Source organism: Peromyscus eremicus, chromosome 4, assembly GCF_949786415.1.
Source record: "Peromyscus eremicus chromosome 4, PerEre_H2_v1, whole genome shotgun sequence".
NCBI lineage: Eukaryota > Metazoa > Chordata > Mammalia > Rodentia > Cricetidae > Peromyscus > Peromyscus eremicus.
The window spans coordinates 57,943,743-57,967,409 of record NC_081419.1 but is presented as its reverse complement, the minus strand read 5'-3'; the positions used below and the strand labels follow the sequence as shown (position 1 = coordinate 57,967,409).

General features: G+C 37.8%; 1 protein-coding gene across 5 annotated transcripts in view; it reads right to left on the bottom strand.

The window, feature by feature from the left end:
• Nucleotides 1-1,537: 1,537 nt before the first annotated feature.
• Ppp1r1c (protein phosphatase 1 regulatory inhibitor subunit 1C) overlaps nt 1,538-23,667 on the bottom strand; it is a 102,487-nt gene continuing 80,357 nt past the window's right edge. For all 5 annotated transcript variants that reach the window (XR_009378562.1, XR_009378561.1, XM_059259198.1 and 2 more), the window contains one exon: nt 1,538-2,018. Coding sequence is in view for 3 of the 5 variants with exons in the window: in XM_059259198.1 (XP_059115181.1) it covers nt 1,930-2,018 (89 nt within the window). In the remaining 2 variants the exon portion in view is untranslated. The remainder of the gene's footprint in view (nt 2,019-23,667) is intronic.

Here is a 23,667-nt window from a genome sequence, read left to right as displayed (position 1 = left end):
AAGAAGGTGATAAAGGGAAAGGGAAGGGAAGGGAAGGGAGGGAAGGGGAGGGAAGGGAAAAAAGACAGAAACCAGGATGGAAGCAGGAGAATAGTATTCTTAGTCTTGGGATGCCTCTCACTGAGTGAAGCTGTTATTTTCACTGCATTTATTAATATTTTCACATAGCTCTCTTAATTGCTATATTATAAAATTCATATTCAAATTAAAAGTTGTTTTATTCCTTTGGATTTACATCTTAAGATTTTATAGTAAATTGTACATTTTATTTTCTCTCTCTTTCTTAATTTTCTCTTAATGATATTTTATGGTTTCTGTGTGAGTGTGTATGTGTGTGTGTGTGTGTGTGTGTGTCTGTCTGTCTGTCTGTCTAAGTGAGAAGACAATACCTCTCCCAAAGTGAGAGAGTTGGTTCTGTCCTCCTGTCACATCAGTTCCAGGGATCTACCAAGGTTAGCTTTCAGGTGCTCTTACCCACTGACCTATGTCACCAGTCCTGCCTTTAATGGTTTCTGAGAAATCTTCATAAAGAAACATTCATGAAACATTTGAACCTCATTAAAACCAACAGTGTAGGAACAAAATTACCTATCCCCACTAAATTGTGCATTCATATATCATGAATAATTAAAATTAGTCAAAGGCCAGGACTCTGAGTGAAAGTCATACTAACAGATAACAACTGTCTTCCAAAGGCTTGCAGTAATTCAACTCCAAAAAAGAAATGAGTTTTCTTTTACTTTCATAATTTTCAAAATATTAATTTCCTAGGAAAGAACTCATTTAAAAACAGTTGTTGGTAAGGGTGTAACAACAACTAATGAAAAAAGAGACCACAAATTTGAAAGGGAGTGAGGAGTGGTATATGGGCAGGTTTAGAGGGAGGAAAAGGAAAGGAGATATGATGTAATATTAATCTAAAAAATAACAGAAAAAATTAAAACTCCACAAAAAGCAGTTGTCAAAATAATGGGCAAGTCTACGGCTGAATTAATGAGATTTTCTTTTTATTCTGTCACAGAGAAGAATGATAAAACACTAAGGATTTATTAAAATGCAATATGACTGAGGACAGAGCCTAGTGGATGAATATTTGCATATACAAAGCCCTGGCTTCATTCTCTAGCACCAAGAAAAGAAAAAGAAACAACAAAACAACCTAGACAGACAAAAAACAATACATAATAGATGGCTTAACTTGAAATAGTTAAAAAGGAGAGCTCAGAAGAGATTTGCCATGTTTTATTATAAATTTAGCATTTTCTTTTCAATTATTAGGTGATGCTGAGAAACCAAGATTGTACAGCTTAGAAAATGAAGAGACATTTGTTTTTTTAAGTAACCATTAACACACTGCTGGATGAAAAACGTTTCATATCTGATGTGGTGTCTTGAATCAAGACAACTGACATCTACGTATCATTGTCTTCTTGAAGTAAACTCTGGTTTAATCTATATACAGAAGCATGCTAAATGCAGGTATTAACTGAGAAGCTTCCATAAACATCCCTCTTCCATTAATCCCCACTCACATTCATTCCAAGTGCATTTAGTATTTATTTTGTACTCTCAGAGTAATGCTCTCTACATTGAATTCAGAAAGTAAATCATATTAGTAGGCCAGGAGGAGTTCAGCTTTGGCAGTATCAAAGTGAGAACATACACATGGTAGCAGATTCCTAGGTATTGTGAGTTTAAAAGAAAAATTGCTGTAAAATAAGTGCTTATTCTTTACTGCAAGTGGTACACAACAATCTGCACTCGGTTTCACAGTTCAGTTAAGGAGGCTTCCAAGAGGATCACAGCTGCTGTGAGTGTGGGGGATGAGCAGAAGAGGCTGCTGGAGACAGGGCTTGGGAGTACCATTGAATATTCAGAAGAGTGTACAGTCCAGTTATTCCCAAGAGGTCCTCTTGCTGTAGCGGGTAATTAATGGTCCCACTTCTCTTCTCTTTCACTTGCACTTTCTTCTTCTTCAGGGAATGCTGATCCATTCTGGCCTTTCAGATGCTTAACCCCTGAAATTATAAAAATTGTGCAAAATTCAAGTGAATTTTATTTCTGGTAGATCCACTGCTGAAAGAGTTAATGAAAAGGTGAAGTGGAAAACTTTTCATTTTGTATGTGTGTGTTTTCTCCAAGAATCTGAACAATGTATCCCTATATAAACAAACCTTTTCATTCACTGAGCAGTAAAAATACACCCAGAAAAATTTCCATTAGAGACAGGGTATCTTTTATAATTACATCTTCTCCATTAAGGATTGCATCACAGTCTATTAAAACCCTGTTAACTAAAGATCTGCTCAGAGGCCCTTATTATAACTCTGATGTATCATTTAGTGAAAATATTGCTTTTGGCATCACTGAACTCAATTACAAGGAAGGCCTTTCAGAGTCATAATACCAAAAGGGATGTGTGCCATTTATGTAATGTATAAACAAAAAAGTAACAGTCACAATATTGTTAGCCATATTTTTGGACCCATAACATACTCACTGGATAATGGAATTCTTTTATTCAAAATTCTTCAATAAGTATGCCTACAGAGTGGAAAAGCCTAGGCATATGTCTACCTAGAGCTGCTGCTCCAATGGCTTGGTCTGTCCTTGCCTAGTGGGTTTCATTTTCATACGGCTTTATTTCCACCTTTTGTAGTAATTTCTGCTCTAAGTTTCTTCTAACCACCCTAGGCTCACTTAAGCCTCTTAGCTTTTTTCCTTCTGTAGTCAATGCTAAAACTCTTTCTCCTCCTCACATGTCTAACCATCTTCCATATACCCTGCAGGTATCAGCTTGTCTCTCCTGAAGGAAAGCACAATCCCCACATGGAGTTAGAAAGTTGCTTCCCATAGCTACTAGCTGCTGACACTTTGTGTCAGTTACATTAAAGAACTTTGTTTACATCTTTCGAATTAGACAAAACTCATTGATGTCAGAGAATATGTAATTTCACTTTGCAGTTCCAGGAAGGATGTGTACCCAACAGTTTTAGTCTAACTGATTGACTGAATTAATGAGGAAATACTTCAGTATGTGCCCTGCCAATTTCAAAATCATTCATCTTCAGATTTATTTTGTTATTCCATATCTGAAGTACAATATTAGAAGATCACCACTCCAACCACATTTAACCTGAAGATTTATCTTCAAGTCCCCTTGACTGTGATCTGTTAAGACAATATGCCAGCTGATATCTTCATGTGTGACAATTTTCATGCATTTTTACGCGTTTAGAACTGAAAAATGAAAGCAAGATCTGGCTTACGTTTTCAGTCAAACCAAGACTCAAGAGATATGTGAGTTTTTGTGCACTGCTACCACCGGGCTTAGTACAATTTGGCAAGAAATGGTATCTAGACTTGGTGCACTATCTTGCCACAATATTTGAGCAGGTGTAATAATGTTTAAATATTTTAATATGTATATACAGATCACTCACAGTTTCTTTTGACATAAGACTGTAGAGAGAAAATTATTATTAGGAATTGAAAATTACTTCCTATTACACTAACTAAATTGAAAAGAGGTCTAAATACTGAGAGGAAAGAAGAGAGCTTATTGAATCTAACTAGGCACTGTGCTAGAATTTTGCTTGCACAGCTCATCAAAAGTCCATGATGTAAATACCTGGTGGGGTGTTGAGATTCTGAAAACACAAGTAATTTACTCTCTACTTTAAGGGTGGTATGGTGCCAAGGGGAGTTCTAGCACATCCTAGTGTGTGTGCTGGGTGTATAAACCACAGTGTTCCACTCTCAAGGTATCTCAGCTGAATTTCCACTTCAACTTTTAAGATGCCAATCCACACACTCTAGCCATTCTCTAAGACGTGTCCTAGGTTTGCAGCACCAATACCACCCTGGTGCAGGATGCTCTTAGGGTCCTTTTGACATAGTTGCATTTCATGCTGCCACCCTGCACTCATTTTCCTGAGCAGAGGCTGACGTCCCTCTCCAAGTTTGCTAAAGTCACATTGACTCCAGCATTCTTTCTTGTAGATGTAACCAACCGTCTTATTAAATAAGAAACACAGAACCAATGCAAAGAAGAAAGCTAAGAGATCAGAGCTAAGAGCCTTAACTACAAGGTAATGAAATTGTGTTTGAGAATTTAAATGAGGAATGTTGATATTAATTTGGGTAAATGTAAGAACACTAAAAAGAAAAATGCCACATACTTAAGCATTAGCCAGTCTTTTGTCACATTTGAGTACAGGCCTGTTTCTTATCCTGATTCGAATTGTATTTCTTTTTATAATAACAATCACCCACCATAAACTTACACGAGACATACATTTTCTGAAATAAAGCCACTCTGAAATGAAATATTTTTCAAGGGAAAAGCTTTGAGGAGGCAGATCTGGTAACATGTTACCACAGAGATGTCCCACACTTCTTTTGTTTCTAAAGCAGTTTGCCCTAATGCCTTCTTGTAGTTGAAGAATGTATAGTTGATGAATTGTTGTCTTGAAACCGTTTTGAACCACTATTTTCCCTTTATCCATCAGCAATATACATTTGGTTATAGGCCCAATGATGTTAAAATTAAAGTATACAGTTTGTTGATGTAGATTTTATAATGTCTTTCTATACACAGCTTTAATTTATGTTTTGGTTTCAATTTTTTAAAAATGCATATTCAATATTTGAGTAATCCCATAGATAGAGAGTAAACTATTCTGGAGGCATTGATGAAATTCTAAGACTCCACCCTCATAGATGCGTGAGGAAAGCCATTCTCCTATACATGGTCTATGATGGCTCACATTTCTCTTTTCATTATCAAACTAGATTAGATGTAACCTACCCCATACTATTGGTTTTAGAGGAATCAAAAAAATGTTGAATTTAATCTAACTTGCAGACACTCTTTAAACACAACCAGGTTTCAAATAATGATCAAGTCATGAGAAAAGAGGAAGCTTTCTGTCTGTTGTATACAAAACTTTGGACTGGACTCTTGACATGAAAAATGTGGTCATTTAATATTCATAGACAGGACCAAGCAGTTTGATTTAAATATAATTTAAATATATTTATATTTTTATTTTATTATAACTTAAATATAATTCAGTCAGAATCCAGGGCAAGTGTAGACTCAGTTATGACTGCACACAGGCAGGAGACAAAGGAAACCCAGAAAGCATAATGGAGGTACCTTTTCCACAATAACATAAACACACAGAAAAGGGGGCACACAGAAGGCCAGGCTATATAGCATGCATCTGTAAAAATATGAAGAAAATGGAGTTGAGGGCAGACCAAGTAGGCTGAGTCAAAGGAGAAAACAGAATGAGAGAGAGAGAGAGAGAGAGAGAGAGAGAGAGAGAGAGAGAGAGAGAGAGGCAATGCCCGCAGGCATAGCACTTGGGTATGTGCTCCCTCTTAACTCTATAAAGCAGGTGGTTTGGCAGACAGACAGGAGGACTGCCACAGTTTATCCTCAGCTTGGTCTACATAGTGAGTTCTAGGCTAGCTAAGGACATAGAGCAACAGAGCAAGGTTCTCTCTCTCTCTCTCTCTCTCTCTCTCTCTCTCTCTCTCTCTCTCTCTCTGTCACACACACACACACACACACACACACACATGAGGTCACTTTGGTTGATTGTAATTACATGACTAGTTTACACATGACACTAGGAGCTTCTGTTGCCTGGATCAGAACATGTGGCTTTATTGGGATATTCCCAATGACAGAGTCAGCAGCAGTTTAGGAAAGAGATTTGAATGCTTGCCTACAGGCTGTATGTATCAGAAGAACTATTCTATAGGAATAATACATGAAAATGGAAAGTTTGGGATATAGAAAATCAACAAAAGATCACAGAGGCTCTGAATTTCTAAAATAGTGAAGGACAATTAAAATCGATCCATGTAGCTCCTATGAGCAAAAATAGGGACAAGGGCTGACAATGAGGTAAGAAGTGGGTTGAGTTCAATATAGGAAAGGTAGCTTCCAAATCTCCTGTTTGTTTAGCAAGAAATACGTGTGATTTTTGTTTCTTTTGTTATTTTGAGCAAGGACACCATATTATATGTAGTTCATGCTGATCAGTAACTCATTTTGTAACCCAAGTTGACCTTAAACTCATGGAATTATTCTACAATGACCTTGTGAAGAAGGCTAGGATTGTAGACTTGAGCTACCACGCTTGGCTCAAATGCGCATTTTTAAAACAAATTGACAAATGCATTGGGTAAATGTAAAATTAGATTTTCTTTTTTTAGTAAAAGCACATTCTTTAGGTCTTAGCAATCACCCTAAAGTCCTTAAGGAATCTGTGGGTATATTTTAAACCACCCATCTCCCTCTTAAAAGTCTATATTTTTTATTATATTTGTGCCTTTTCAATGAAAGAGCTCCACAATTTTCAACAGATCTTGGCTAGGTCTCTTATCTCCAAATGATTATAAATATGAGTATTAACCAATCTAATCTCTCTGGTTTAAAGAAGAAAGTGAAGTTTCCTATTGCATTCACTGAGTAACTATTGAGTGAACTAGGGCACAAACTTTATCCCTTTGCTCCTACTGGGATCTCTTTGCCTGGGTAACTAGAGTATAATCCTCCACTATCAATGATCTTTTACAAAGTGAGAACCAGAAAGAAAATACAGTGACACAAGATCATGGGTCTCTTTTCATCATCAAACTAGATTTAGATGTAACCTACTCCATACTATTGGTTTTAGAGGAATCAAAAAGATGTTGAATTTAATCTAACTTGCAGACACTCTTTAAACACAACCAGGTTTCAAATAATGATCAAGTCATGAGAAAAGAGGAAGCTTTCTGTCTGTTGTATACAAAACTTTGGACTGGATTCTTGACATGAAAAATGTGGTCATTTAATATTCATAGACAGGACCAAGCAGTTTGATTTAAGTATAATAAGCCCCATCTGGGAAAGAGACAAAACTAGAGATCAGATAGGATGTGGGATTAGGAGTGATGATGTGCACATGATTTAATTTAGTGGAAAAGCATTACAGACGAGTAGAACAAGCCATGCTTATGAGTATAACAGTGCTCCAACTTGAGAAATAGGAATTTAGACAGCCATTTACAGAGCAATAGGCTGGTTAATTGCAAGCATGGTGTCTATGCAAACAGTACTTGCAAAATATATTGAACAAGCTTTAGTTTTCTGAAAGACTGCTCTGTACAAAGGAATGATTTCTGTAGGCTTAGCAAGACCACTTACTAATGGTTCAGCTTATTTAAAATGTAGTGTTAGATAGAATCTCTTTAATCTCTAATGTGGCACTCAGAATGGCCTCTCAGTAAAGTCCTACCATTTCTTAGATTGGAAATGTGTTTTGACTTTCCTAAGATGCGTTCATATATTCTGTATTTTGTTTAATACTTTACCATTCATTATAACAGGTATATATTAATATACTAAGGTCACAGAGATCAAGGGATATATTTATATTATTCCCCCCAAATGTTTATGTATCATGTCTTAGACTGACTGCAAATCTGTACTCTCCTACTTTTTTTTTAAAGTAAACCTGGTGTAGGTGACATAGTCAACTGCTGCTTTAATACAACAAAGACAACATAGTCAACCTATGTTCCAATACAATGAGCACCTCACAGCATAAACTGCAAGTCAATGCAAGACCATTTTATTTAACTCTCCATCACTTAAGGACACACTTCTCTGCAGAATAAATGTGGAAAATGGTTTTCCATGTCACATGAGGATAGAGACATATTTATATATTTATGCATATTTTTACCTATCATGTACTTTGCCAAAGCCATTGGACAAAAGTAAAGCCAAAATGATAAGGTTAGCAGTAAGTAGTGTGAAACCAGTGAAGAACATGCTCCATAAACCACTGTCAGGTGTGATCTCAGATAACTCTGGACAAAACCTGGTATCACTTAGCAAAATGTGAAGAGCCACATATTTATCAGCAAGTCTGAGGCTGGGGTCAGGCAAGAATATGAAAGTGAACATATATATGTGTTTTTGAGAGCCTATGACTCTCATATATATATATATGTGTGTGTGTGTGTGTGTGTGTGTGTGTGTGTGTGTGTGTGTGTGTGCTTTTTCAACATATATACGGTTAACCTTGTTGATATGAAAGAACTTAGAATTACCTAGATGACATATGCTTGTTGTGCCTGTGAAGACATTTCTAGGGAGGTTTAGCTGAGTGTGGAACTCCACACTGAACATGAGCAGGACTCTACAGTAGACTAGAAGCCTGGACAGAATCAAAGGGGAAAGTGAGCATTGTTTCTCTCAACTTCCTTTCAGTGGATGCAATGCGACCAATGACCTCACCTCCTGCCACTGGGACTTCACTTCCATGATGAACTATATCCCAAACTATAAACCAAAATAGACCCTTCCTTCCTAAGTTGTTTTTGGTCAGGTATTTTGTCTTAGTTAAAGAAAAAAAAACAATTAACACAGAGATACAAAATATTATATATATTTATATATTTCATTTTGTGGTGATTCTGCTGCCTAGTCTAGGGAGAAAACCACTTTGATGGATTGAAAGCCTTTTATGCCTTCCATAGCTAAGTGCTCATCTGATACCCTTTTCCCTCTGAAGCTAATGGGTTCCCCCATGAATTTAAAAGTAGACATAAATTTTTAAGCCTATACATTATGGTGCTGAACAGTATTAGGCAATTTTACTTTAGAAAGAGACAACAGAGCTCCCATTTCTGTATGACTTTCTTGGGACTGATTGAGTGCAATAAGATACCTACAAATAAAAAGGAAAGAATCGGTGAGCGGGAGATGGTGGTTAGCCTCCAAAGCATTATTAGCAAAACAGAAAAAGGAGAACTTCAGTTAGAGTCACAGCTGCAATGGTGTTCAGGGAAGGACATCTAGTGCTGGCAGTGTCTTCCAAGCAAGGCTCTTTCTTACTGGAACAATGTTTGCCACAGCCTCATATCAATGGATACCCCAGTTGAGTCAGATCACTAAGCTTTGAACTGAAGCTTGCTGAGGGAGCCCCTGGGTGACCTGATCTCAAGGAGGGAAGGCACTGATTAGACTACAAATGTCTTCAATGATAAATTTTCTGATTTTGAATTAATAATTTTTTCATTCTAGTGTTAAAGTCTTATATCACTGGTGTACTTTTTATTGAATATGAATATCCCTAGTTCAACTGATTCAGATACCATGGAGAAGAGGCATTCTGAGAACCTGTCTATCTGAAAGGATGATTTTGATCTGGAATTTGGCAATGTGGCAACATGGAAAGATCTCTGGAATGAGGAAGTTAATATTACCTGATTCAATGCTTACTGTAAATTTATAGCAACCGAGACTGTACAGTATTTTTGAAAACTAATACATAGAACTGTGGAACAGAAGTGGCTTGATATAAGTGTGGTCAGCTACCTTTGACAAAAGGAGAAAAGGGCAACAAAATGCAGCAAAGACAGTTTTTCCAACAGATCATCTCAAACAACTGAACACCCATATTCAAAATATCCCAAACTTAATATGAAATGCAAAATTTTAAAAGTTCTAGAAAATAACAGGAGAAAATCTTCAGTCTAGCAATGATTTAGACACAACACTAGAGACATGGTCTCTGAGAGGAAAACACTTGATAATCTGGTCTTCATTACAATTAGGAAATTCTGCTTTGTAGATTCAAAGTCCAGGAAAAGAAGACAAGCTACAGACTGTGTAAATAGAAAGTGTAACAAAGACACATCTGTTAAACGTCTACTGCATAAATACACAAAGGACCCCTGAACCCCAACAATAAGAAACAGAACAACATAACTAAAAATAGATAAGTACTTAAATGGACCCTCACAAGAAAATATACAGACAGCTCATGAGCATACCCAAAGAAATTACATGCCATTAGGAAACTTCAGATTAAAATAATGAGATGCCACTACACATACAGAAGACTGGCAAACACTGAGATTACTGATAATGATAATGGTGGAAAAGACGTAGAAGGGGGTTCATTCTTCACTGGAAGAAATGAAAACTGGCACACACATTGCAAGACATTTTAAGTGACATGTTTCAGAAACTAATCATACTCTTTCAGCTGGAGAGATGACCTACCAGTTAAGAGCACTTATTGAGCTTCCACATGACCTGAGTTCACTTCCAAACATGCACACGGATGCTCACAACTGTCTTTAACTTCAATTCCAGGGGATTCAAAGTTCTTCTGACCTCAGCATGCACCAGGCACACATGTGATTCACAGACACATGTGCTGGCAAAACATCCAAGCACCAAAAAATAACAATTTTAAATTAATAAATAAAATAAATTCTATCCATATCTTACTATATCATGCAGAAATTTCTCTGAGTTATTTACTGAAATTTATTAAAAAAACTTGTGTCTACAAACACACAAAATAGCTGAAATATGGAATTATCAAGAGATCCTTTGGTAGATAAATAATCTGTGATATAGTCAGGCAATAGAACACTTTGCCCTGTTACAAAAGACAAAGAAGAAAAAAATGCCACAAAAGACAAAGAATAAACTTGTAAGGATATTATTAATAAGTGAAAAGATCCAATATGAAAATGCAACACACAATAGGATTTCAACTGTATGACGTTCTGGAAATAAACAAGACTACAGAGACAGGAATAAAGGGGGATAGACAGACAAAGCATTTTATGGCAGTTAAACTAGCCTGTACCACATTCCACTAGTAGATACATATAATATACATCGTTCCAGATTCATAACATGCACACAAGCGTAGCCCTAAGTTATCCCATGGGCTCCATGCAATGTCAATGTCAATGTAAGCTCATCAACTGTAACTGAGGCGTCACTGCAGTACAGGATGTTGATAACAGGGAATTTGGTCCAGGTGTAGGAAGAAGGTTATAGGGGACTCTATACTTTCTGCTCATTATTTCTGTAAGCCTGATACTACTCTAAAATTTGTTTAGTGATTTAAAAATTACAGTAGACTTGATGTTAAGAATAGTGTGCTGTGAGGGAGAAGATTTGAGATTCTGTTGCAGGGGGAACTTGGGAGTCAGCACTGAGCTTCGGTTTTACATGAAGGTTTCTCATTGATGTGACATCATTCATTGCTAACCCAGTCTTTTTACCTTTGCCATATTTTTCATATTTTTATAATTCAGTCTTGGCAATCTGTATATTTTTGGGAATTTATTATTCTCTTCTTGATCATACAATCTGTTGAATTAACTATTCTATTTTTTATCTGCTGTATTTGTACAGTGCCATTTATAATGTCTCCTTTTTTATTAACAAGTTTACCTATGTGAGTCCTATTGCTTTTAATCTGAGTTAATACAAAGATGTATTGACTTATCTTCTCAAAAACCAGCACTTCATTCTGCAAATCTTGACTGCTGTGTGTATAGTCTTGATTGCATTTATTTCTGCTTTGATCTTTATTGTTTCTTTCCTTCTGTTTGCTTTGGATTTAGTTTTGGGGTTTTTTATTTTTCTAGTTGTTTGAGATGTACCACTGGGATGTCTATTTGAACTCTTCTTTTTCTCAATGTAGGCTTTTATTCCTATAAAATCACCTTTTACAATTGTTTTTTTCTGTATCCCAACAATTTGGGATATATATTTCCAGTATTATTTTTGCCAACAAACCATTAGATTTCCATTTAATCTCTTCTTGAATTTATAGGTTGTTAAAAATAATTTAATTTCCACATATTTGTTAATTTTCCAAAATTGCTCTAATTAGTGATTCTCATTTTATAATACTGTGTATGGTATGAAAAGATACTTTATGTTGAAGAAAACTCTGATGAATTCTCATTATCTTGAGAATTAGAGCCAGGTTCCTTATCAGAGACTTAAGAATCTTTCTAATTAGGCTCTGTCTCCTGACGCATCAACCTTCATTCACTTTGTGAGACACTGACTTTTCACACATAGACCTTCTCTAGTCTTGGGGCCATGTTCCCCCGTGCCTTCCCCACTGAATGCTCTTTCCTCTGAGGGACCCATATGGCGTGTTCCTTTACCTCATCTAAGTAGGCAGCTCATTATTTTGGAGTGACCTCCCTAAACATCTCATCTAAAAACATGTTTTGCTCTGTGAGGGTCTTTGAGACCACCATCGCCAGCAGAGTAATAATCTGCAGGTGGCAAGAAGACAGTTTGGTTCAACATGATTCAGTAGCTGAGGTTGGTTCACATTCTGAGAGTCAGACCCTGAATAGTTTACTTTAGGCATATTTAAACAGCATGAATTAGACACAAACACATATTTCCTACCTGTGAGCACAACAAAGCTTAAGACAGAACTACAAAAAAATTCTTTGTAAAGTACATGTGACATTTGTCATAACAATAGGTTCTGTAGAATGGCTGAGACAAGCTTAACATCCTCTGGGAGATAATTCAATATTATCTTGGACACACGCATAGTGCATAGGTCACTGGACTATTAATTGCATCTACTCCCATCTTTCTGGGAAGAAAACAGATTACACATTTCTCTCTTTGAAGAGATAGCCCTGAGTATTTAACATTCTTGGTTCCCCTTAGTCCATGAGCACAAAGACCTACATATCTCCCATACTGCTCTTTCCCCAGTCTCTATGCCTGTATATCATATTTGCTTATTTGGGAACCCGTGGAGCATGCCTCCCTCCCTCAGAGTGTTAGCAAGATGTGATCAGAACCAATGCATTCTTTTATTCCCCAACTAATAAGATAGAGTCTAGTATAGGGGCCCAGCATCCACTTTTATAACCAGGGTACTCTTGAGCAGGGAGAAGTGGGAAATATTTAGATAGAAAGAGACACCTAGATGACAAGAGGAAAGACAGAAACATAGGATTGCCTCGGGAGGGCCTGGGTCAAAACCCACCAGCCCAGAACTTTATTCAAAAGGATTTTTTAAAACAATGAGAAGGGGTGAGGCAAAAAGACCTCCCCCTGCTAGATCAACCAAGTGTAGACCCTCCCAAATACCTGGTACCCAGGCCCATAGCCCAATCATCCTCTTATGCAATCCTGCTGGGTAAAGGCATTAGGAAACCTCGGTGGGCTCCAACAGTCTAGATGAATGACTGAAGATCATAAGTGCTGTGGCATGTTCTGTATGGCAAATGTGTTGCTAATTAGTCAATAAATAAAACACTGATTGGCCATTGGCTAGGCAGGAAGTGTAGGCGGAACAAGGAGGAGAATAAAGCTGGGAAGTGGAAGGCTGAGTCAGAGAGACACTGCCAGCCTCCACGATGAGAAACAGCATGTGAAGATGCCGGTAAGCCACAAGCAATGTGGCAAGGTATAGATTAATGGAAATAGATTAATTTAAGCTGTAAGAACAGTTAGCAAAAAGCCTGCCACGGCCATACAGTTTGTAAGCAATATAAGTCTCTGTGTTTACTTGGTCGGGTCTGAGTGGCTGTGGGACTGGCAGGTGATAGAGATTTGTCCTGACTGTGGGCCAGGCAGGAAAACTTAAGCTACACATAAGTGCCCATGGCATTTTAACTGATGAAATGACTAGCTTCAAATTTACTTTCATTCTAAGTATGGATAGATTTAAATGAAGTCTTTTTTTTTTCCAATGAGTAAACTTCTTTCCCATTAGTTCAATCTTGCTCAGCTAGTTATCTGCATATAGAATAGGATAGATGTCTGGTCTGTATTTAGCTTATTCATGTTAGGTTCCCATATAATTTTAGTTCACCAATCCAGACCTTTCTGTACTTCTATTTGGTGGCAAGGAATTTTTCAGAAAAGAAAGAAAGAGAGAGAGAGAGAGAGAGAGAGAGAGAGAGAGAGAGAGAGAGAGAGAGAGAGAGAATCTTAAAGCTGCAAAAAGAAATAATACTTTCCCTGTATTTATTTTTGCTTTGATCACTAAGCACAATTAATCTCATTGTATATATGGCCTTTTCCAGAGAAGTGATGTAAATGAATCTAAGTGTTTGGTCACCTCCACAATTCTTCCATTACTTAAAACCCTTTCACTGGAAAGTGAACCCTGATTCACTAGTCTCAATATCTCCCCAGTTCTCTCCGTATCCCCGGGCTATTTTCCTCCGTTCTCCGTGGCTGCTTCAGCTCAGCGGATCTCTCCTTCCCGGGCCTGCTGACCCCCAGGAAACTTCTGAATGAGCAGATTGTTCTGCTTTTTGTCCTTTGTCTGACCTATGGGTACACAGGTCAGGCAGCTGCTTGGCTGACCTGTCTTTTCTGCCAGATTTACAGCTGTTCCCAGGCAGGCTTGCTCCCTGGCTAGCCCTCTCAATCACAGCAATCCACTGTTCTCACCACAGGGCTCCCTGACCCACTTCCCTCTGTGGTTTGCTGCCCTTCATTGACCCGATTCCTTATTTACCTTCCACACACAAAAGCACAGCTCCCCTTCCCTTCAGAACGATCTTTAACCACCTCCCATGAGCTAGTGCCTTTGTTCTTTTCTTTTGTAAGATTTAAGTATATTTGATACAGCATTTCTTACTCAAGTTTTCTGAGGAATAGTAGTTTTACATTGACTATATGAAGGGAAAAATCAATACAGTCTCTGTTTAAAAGAGAAGTTCCTGTTATTCAGTGGTTAGTAAGTGCTCACTTGCCTCATTTGCTTGGTCTTCTAACACTAGTATCATTTATTTGGGATTGATTTTTTAATCATTAATTCATTCATTTAGTCCTTTTGACACAAGGTCTCATATAGCCCAGGCTGGACTCCAACTTAATATGTAGGTAAGAATGACCTTGAAATCTTGATCCTTACTCTACCTCTCAAGTGCTGGGATGATACTCAGACATATTATTTTTTCTAATAACAAAATTGGAACCATTACCTACCTCATAAGCATCATACTAATAAATCTGTGATTTTAAAATACAAATTTTTGAATTCCGAAATACTTCTGGGAAGGAACACCGTGTTACTTTCATTGTAGATGTGCTGTATTGTTGGTAAAAGTTTATCATCACCCAAAGATGGTTTAGAAACATCTCGGATTGTATTGAGAATATTATTGTCTTTTCAAATCCTAGGCAGAATTTCATTTAAATCCCAGCTCAAAGAAGAGTTCTCCTCAAGCACATTTGTCATTTATCATCTCCAGATGATCCAGGTCATTACAATTCATTCCACAAACTTACTGTGCACCTAATCTGTTCACCTTATCTTGGAAATTTATACTTATTTTGCTATGTTTGTTGTGGGCAATGACCTTGAACTTTGTTCTTCTTCCTCCTCCTATTCCTACCTCCCAAGTACTACAGTGAAGGCTGGTCACCATACAATGTGGAGCTGTGAGATGTTGAGGATGTAATGAAGTTGGTAGAGTGCTTGCTGAACACGCACAAAGTCAATCCCCAGTGGCTCACCAAGATGTGTATCAACATCCACTGCCTGGATCTAATGTTGTCTTGTTCTGACCACTGGGTGAGTCATTGTCTTTTGCCATGACCTTGCTGAAGCAGTTCACCATGACGGAATATTGAATTCTAGGGGTAAGATATCACTTGTTTTTGCTTTAAGGAGACAGCCAAGGACTAGTGACAAGGTTAAGTTGGCAAGCAAAAACAAGAGAAAGGGAGTGAGAGGCAGGCTTCGATTCTGTTTCCTGAGGCTCAGCTTCTTTCTCTAGCAATTTTATTTCCTTTAATAACATAAAAAAAGAATAATTTTTAGTATATTTCACTTTGGCTTAAGCTAATTTTGTTAGGTTGTTTACATTGTACATGTGACGCCCAAAGCATCTATTGAATCCTTTTCCCCTAATTTCCATCTTCACTGGCGTCTCCTTTTGAGGTGGAAAGAGAAAAGGAAAGGCAACTCGTTTTGTTTTGTTTTGTTTTGTTTTTGGTGTGTGTGTGTGTGTGTGTGTGTGTGTGTGTGTGTGTGTGTGTGCATTTGTGTGTCTATAAGGATGGAGGCCACAGGACAACTTCTGCTCTCTTACCTGATAAGGCATCTATCTACCTTGTTTTTGAGACAAGGTCTCTTACTTGGCCTGAAAGTCCCCTATTTGGTTAGGCTGCCTTGCCACGCCAAGCCCCAGAGATTCACCTGTTTATACCTCTCCAGCACTGGATTATCACCATGTGCCATCATGCTCAGCTTTGTATGTGAGTTCAGGTCCTCATTCTTGTACACCTAACTTTTACCAACTAAAATCTCTCCAGCTCACGGAATATTTTATGTTTTCTTCTCTATATCCAGCTTTGAATAAAACTTGATTTTGAGCCGGGCAGCAGTGGCACATGCCTTTAGTCCCAGCACTCAGGAGGCAGAGCCAGGTGGATCTCTGTGAGTTCGAGGCCAGCCTGGTCTACAGAGTGAGTTCCAGGAAAGGGACAAAACTACACAGAGAAACCCTGTCTCAAAACAAAAAACAAAACAACAAAAAAAAACCCCTTGATTTTGAGATAAAAAGCAAAGACAGAAATGGTTGCATTATAAATCAGAAATATCCTTCAAGTTGCATTGAAACTTTTAACTTGTGACCAAAAAGTAAAAGTGTCAGCTTGGTGCAGATGGAACCATGTGTTTGGCATTGTTGAAACTTGCTTGATATTGGAAGGAATTCTTAATAAATGAGTCTACATTATGTATCATTTATTGTGCATTTCTCACTTTATTTTTTCCTAATGACTTGTTGGTGTTTATTTTCTCCTATGGAAATTGTGTTAGACGAAAAGCAATTTTGAGCAATTTTGTTATTTGAGCATATAATAGATCATAAAGAAATAGAGACAACTCCCTATGTCAATAACTCATTTGGCCCAATAACTGATGAACAGCATACAGTGTGGTGGTAGTCCAGTAAGTATTGTGAAGGGGATGAGAACTTTGAGAATGGGGAATTGATGCCTAGCCATTAGAAGTTGACAATGACCAACTGAGAGCATTTGTCGAAGCTGATCCTCTTACTGCTAGCTACCTGAGAAGTTACCAACAAATGTAATCCAGAACTTTAAATGGTCATTGGGCACTTGAAGGAAATTGGAAAGCTGATAAAGCTCAAATAAATGAACATCCATTCATGGGCTGACTGAATTTTTAAAAAGGATTGTTCTGGACTATTGTCCTCTCTTAGTCAATGGAACAAACCATTCAATCAGTTGACTGCATATGACAACCAGTGAGCTGTCCCTCAGTGGTTGGATTCAGAAGAAGCTACAAGGCCAAACTTTCACTAGAGTGCGTGTGTGTGGGGGGGGGCAGGAGGGTCATGGTTACTGTTAGTGATCTGATCTCCCACAGCTTTCTGAACCCTCATAAAACCATCTGAGAACGATCAGCAGGTTGATAAGATGCACCCAAGACTGCAATGCCAGCATCTGGCATTGGAAGACAGAAAGAGCCCTATTCTCCATGACAATGCCTGACCAAGTATCACCAAATCAATACTTCAAGAGTTGAATGAATTGGGCTAACACGTTTTGCCTCTTTCACCACAGTCAAATGAACTCTACAACCAATGGTCTCTTTTTCAAGAACCGGGAAAACTTTTTGCAAGGAAAATACTTCTATAACCAGCAAGATGCTGAAAACACTTTCTAATAACCCCTCAAGTCTTGATTCATGAATTTTCATGCTATAGGAATAAGTAAATTTATTCCTCATTGGCACAAACACATTAATTGTAATGGTTCCTACTTTGGTTTATAAAGATATGTTTGAATCTAGTTTTAATAATTTAAAATTCATGGTCTGAAATTGAAATTTCTTTGTACCAACCTTAGTACAATAACATCACTCATGCACAGAAGATATAGTACAAGACCCCACACTGACACCTGAAGCCACATGCAGTACAAAATACTGCATGTGCTCATTTTTCCTGCACATACACACCTATGATTAAGTTTACTTATAAAATAAGCACACAGATTGACAATAAAAATATGCTACAGTAAGTTACTTAAAATGTAAATGTCTTGTTTTTGCAATTTTTCACATAACACTTTTATTGCTGACCGACTCTTGACAAACTAAACCTTAGAACCACATATGTGATGCTAGGCAGATAGCTGAGGAATTAAAAACATGTACTGCCTTTGTGAAAGACCAGAGTTTGGTTCCCACCCCACCATCAGTCAGCTTACAACTATCTATAATTCCAGCTCAAGAGGATCCAATGCTTCTTCTGATACCCTTGAACACTACATTCACATATCAACACACACACACATACACACACATACGTGTGGGGATTCAATGCCCTCTTCTGACCCCTTTGGACACTGCATTTGCATGCACATATCAGCACACACACATGCACACATTTATATGCATATGCATGTGTACACACATTCATTTAAACATATATTCTTTTAAAACAGGCAACAAATTGTTAGAAAATAACTATGCATGTTAGCGGACTACATTGACAGACAGTTAATGCTGTAAAACAATTAACAATCATTTCCCTATAAATAAGGTACATTTAAAAGAGTGAACATCATAGGTCAAATCAACTTAACTGCTGCTATGCTTTTCTCAGTTCTTTTATTACCACAACAGCTTTGGCATTCATGGCCAACATTTATGGCTCACTAAAAATTTCCTCTGGAAAATGTGGACAATACTGCATGAAACACTGACACTTATATTAAATATCCTCTCCTGAAGTCTCAGGGAAAATATCAACTATAAATAGAGTTGTCCTTGAGCTTCCACTTATCAAACTCACCCTTTCAATTTGGCTCTGAAAATACATGGAACAAGGCTCCGGAATGATAGAGTTATTGCTGTCATGTATTTGCTGTTTTGTTTGCCTGTGTTTTTCCCACTTAAAGAAGTTATCCTCACATTAACAAGCATGACCAGGGGCCAGGGAGATAGCTCAGTGGTTAAGAGTGCTTGTTCTTACCGAAATTCCTCACAGCAGATCACAAACATCTGTAACTTCAGTTTTTGATGATCTGACACCCTTATCTGGACTCCATGGGCACTGCACACACAGGGAATACATATACATGCAGGCAAAACACTCATACACATAAAAGTAAACAAATATTTACAAAACAAACCATAACCAACTTGATGTAAAAGTGAGATTTAGGCTCAAGCCTAGTTCACCTTAATCCCCCCATGGGTAGCCAATTTTCATATAAGAGTACGATTAATTTGAAATTTTCATTCTTTTTTCTTTTTTGTTTTTATTTCATTTACTTTATTTTTTGGGAGAATGTCTCATGTATCCCAGGCTGGCATCAAATTTGGTATGTAGCTGAGGATGACTTTGAACTTCTGATCCTCTTGCCTCTATCTTGAGTGTTGATATTACAAGTATATGCCACCATGGCTGGTTTATGCAATGTTTGGGACTGAACCCTGAACTTTGTACATGCTAGAAAATCACTCCACTAGTTACCCAAGCTACATGTATAACTCTTATACTATTATTTTACATTATCATTTAGAATTAGTATTAGCCAATTTAAATTGGGATCCTTTCTTTCTTTTATCTAATTGTAGAATTTTTTTTAAATTGAGAAAACAAAATATGCTATTAATCCATGTACAGTATAACACTGTAAACTCTAAGGGCTATAGCTACTCAGTCCATTTTATGTGGGAGACATTGTGGCTGCTGAAGAATAAATGAATTGCTCAAGACCCCTCATGAACATCATGACTAAAACCCTGTCAGTTCTAAAACGCACAGTTCCTGAATCCTAATTCATTTTCTCAATCGTGACAGCATCCATTTTCTTTGGGTTAGAATCCCATTCTAGTTACAAGCTATTTCTAACTGATCTTGTCCATTCCTTCTGCTCTATATCATGATTAATGAATCTTTTGGTAACTTTTCTTTCCTGAAGAATATGAGTTCCTCAGTCCTCAATAGAAAGGTTAAGATAATACCAGTGTTAAACTAGATATCGGGAAAGGCCCTGACAGACATAAATGGTTCAGAATCTTAACACTTCACACTGCCTTTCATCACAGTTAGATGGCCTCCTGTCCTCTGACTATTTGCAAAACGGTTGTCACTTAGGGACAAAACAGACATTTTCTAGGATAGTACTAGTTTCAAATACTCAGAAATATTTTCCCATAAATATGGAAATGTCTCAGAAATTCCAACATCTCATGAACTATTTCTTCTCCCAAAGTTGTAACAAAATTGAAAATGTTCCTAATCCTTATTTTTGCCCCCTAGAAAACATGGTCGCCAATGGATCATGGGGAGACAGAGTACATATGCTTCCAAACTGATGACTGGAATCATACTTTTCCTCCACAAAGTTATTTTGGGGGAGATTAGTGTGATCTCTGTTATTTTTAGATCTTCATTTTTAAGCTAATATTTTCTATGCAAATAGTGGTGTCCCAACACACAGTGTTGGGACAAAACAGCTTGTACCTTTTTGTTAGATACCACATGCTTCTGTAAGAAGCTACAGCCATCATATTTGAAGAAATTCCAAAAGTTTTCTTCAAATGAGAATGAGAGAATCCATGCTTTCTCTTTCCATTCTTCAATTAAACTCTAAGAAGTATCTATGTCCCCAAAGTATGCATGGTGTTTGAAAATCAATTTGCATTTCCACAAGTACAGATTCTACAATGTAGGGGACTGTATTTGTGTCTTCTGATACAGTGCAAAGCTTCTGGAAGAAAAGACCCACATTTGCTATTATACTTTTCTCAGGGGAGCCAGTCTTTTTAATCACCTGCATGCTGGAACTCCGAGGGTTCTGCTGTCAACTGGTATCTGATGTTAAAAGAAAGTGCCCAAATAGTGTGCATTGTAATACAATATTAAGCAATATTATGGATGTTAAGAAAAGGCACGCTTTTCCTTAGAGGAGAGAATGGGAGGAATAAGTAGAATTGGAGCATGTCTGACAGAAGGAAAGGGGAAGGCAGCTCTCATGTGATAATGTGGGAGGTAGAAGTGACCTTGAAATGGAAGATGGCTCAAGGGCTTTAAGAATTTGCTTAAGAGCCCTTGATCCGAAACCTCAATTTGTATATGATTTTGTCAGTAATTTCTGCATTGCTCCCTTACACCAGTGCACAGTAATTCAGCCACAAAAAAAATGAAGAGAAAAAAGGAGACAAGAACATAAGCTGGGTTTGTGATGGTTATTTGGGGGAAAACTTCAGTGCCCCTCATCCCATTGTGATCCAGGAATTCAGAACCAACAGATTCGTTCAAGCTCAAGCAAGGCTGGCCTTGTTTCTATGACCAAATATGTTTCAAGTTACTGTGAGTGGGAGGTATAGAAATGGAAACAATATCTTCAGGCCTCACTGTTTCCAAGGAAAAAGTAAAGCCTGACCTTCAAAGTCCTAGTAATAGAACAACTTTTATTCCCACGTCAACGCACTAAGAACCAATATGTGTGGAAGAGCAGATTCTTAAGTCCCTTGTTCTTTCTACCTATGAGGGATTCATATCGTTATGCTTCCTATGCTTGACATCTGAACACAGAATGTTACATAGTGAATGAACTTATTCAAAAATGAGTGAACTTCCTAGGGGTTCCTGCTTAGTATTGGACCCCAAGGATAGTTAGTATTTGAACGATTCTAATATGAAACACCTTTCAGAAAAGCTATATTCTTTATAGCTCCAATCAACAGCAGAAATTTATTAGTTAGAATTTAGCACACTAAAAGTCTTTTCTTCTGATAAGTGAGAGGTTTGCTAGGGGTACAGGGTTGGTACCCTTGCTCTTGAACAGATAGTATTTAAAAAATCTAGCAATAGCCCGTATTCCTTAGAGTGGAGTCTAATCTCTATTGTGCAAGCATTTCATGGATTTTGCTTGTCAGAGAACCTAAAAGGACTAATGATTGAGACATTGAAATGTCAGAATAACCTGTGTGATTCTGATGGAAGAAACTGTGCATTAAGAAATATTTACATATGTGGAAAAACAAGGACCAGTCTAAAAGGAAGAGGCTTACAGCATCCACTTTCTGTAGGGGAGATGACAAAGAAACTGACCATGTTCTCATCTAGAGGTAGATGAGTCAGGTAAAGAATGCTGGATGTCCCTTGACCTATTAAGGAAGAGGGATGACATAATCGAAGACAGAAAATAGGGGTTTGTATAAAGTCACATGAGTAATTACAAAGATAAGTCAGGTTACCTAGATGTATGTCATAAGACTCTCCTTCCCAGAGGTTCCTGCCCTGGACCTGGAAACCAAGTGGAATCTGAACAAATAAGGACTGGTGAGTTCCTGCCAGTTTGTTACAATTACATCACACCCACAATTGTCTTTTCTTCTACAGACTTCACATAAAGCTACCTTCCCCTAGGCCTTTGGCTCCTCTTTCCTTAAGACTGCTGGGTCACAGGATGATTTTGTTCAATGAGTTTATTCTGCATTCCTCTTGTTGCCCCGTCTCTTGTTACAGGAATGCCAGCTGTGAAGCCTGTGATTAGTAAGATGAAAATGCTATTCACTCTCCTCTATACAGAGACACAACTGACTTGTAAGTTGAGTACCATCAGCATCATGGATTGTGCTCACTACCAGCTAACATGGCCAAGCAAGCGCCAGAAGTGGGTGAAACAGCTGTAGTAGAGAATATGATAGCTTGGACATGAAAAGCAGCTGTCAACTCAGATTTGAGGCTACAACAGTGAGTGGTAGGAACTTGGCAATGAAAATCCTCTGCTTTCTCTTACTGAAATTGTGCCTGGGTGGAGTTGGGGAGGGCCTCAACTCAAGTACGAGGGCACTTATACGAATGAAGCACTTCACAAAAATCCCACATCATACTTTGCAAGTTGAGTCTATTATTTTGTGTTAATTCAAATGTTTAATATTGGCAGCTACTTAAATATAAAATACTACACATTGTAAATAAACCATGACCCTCCTTAAGTGAGGCTGTGGCTTTCCACAAATGACCATTGATCTAGGTCAGGAATAAGTAACTTTCATGGAGTCTGTCTTTGCTCACTCTTCTTTACAGTTCAATTATCTCTATTTTGTGTAAAAATTAAGACATTTAGCAGGCTGGGAATATAGCCCGGTGGTACAGTGCTTGTCTAGAGGGTGTGAGGCCATGCATGAAAAGTCAGCCAAGAGTAAGCTAAACATTTCATTCCAATTCATCAAATATTTGTTGAATGCCACTATACATGCTAAGGGCTTGGGATTTATGAATGACCAAAAAGATGACAATCTCTTCCTTCTGAACTTCCCAAAGCTTTGGTGAACCCTTATATCTAGGAAGTAAGCAGCAATCCTGGAAGGTCCCAAGAAGAATGAGAGTGGAAAGGCAGAGGAAAAGAGAGGAAACCATGTAATACCCACATGAGCTATGCAACCTCGTCATCAAAGCTTTCAAGCCAGGAGGAAGTGGAGTAGAGTACGGCTAACTGGAGTGTGACAGGCATCTGGAAGGTGTCCACACCCCTCCAACTCTCATCATGGGAATCTGCTTTTTTCTTCTGTCCAGAACCCTTCTATTCTATTCTATTTTTCCTCTGTTTATGAAATATACTCAACTATCTTCTAGCCTGAAGAAAAGAAGGCAAACAAAAACTCAGAAAGTTTCTTTTAAGGGTGTGTATTCTTCCTACTACCAAGTTTGACCCTTTAAAAAAAAAAAAGACTTGCCACCACTAGCTCCACCTTTTCATCTCTTGTAACCCACCCATACAGTCCAGTGTGATCCCAACCCTCACCAAACCCCACTCCCACCCTACCCTACCATCACCAAAGCCCT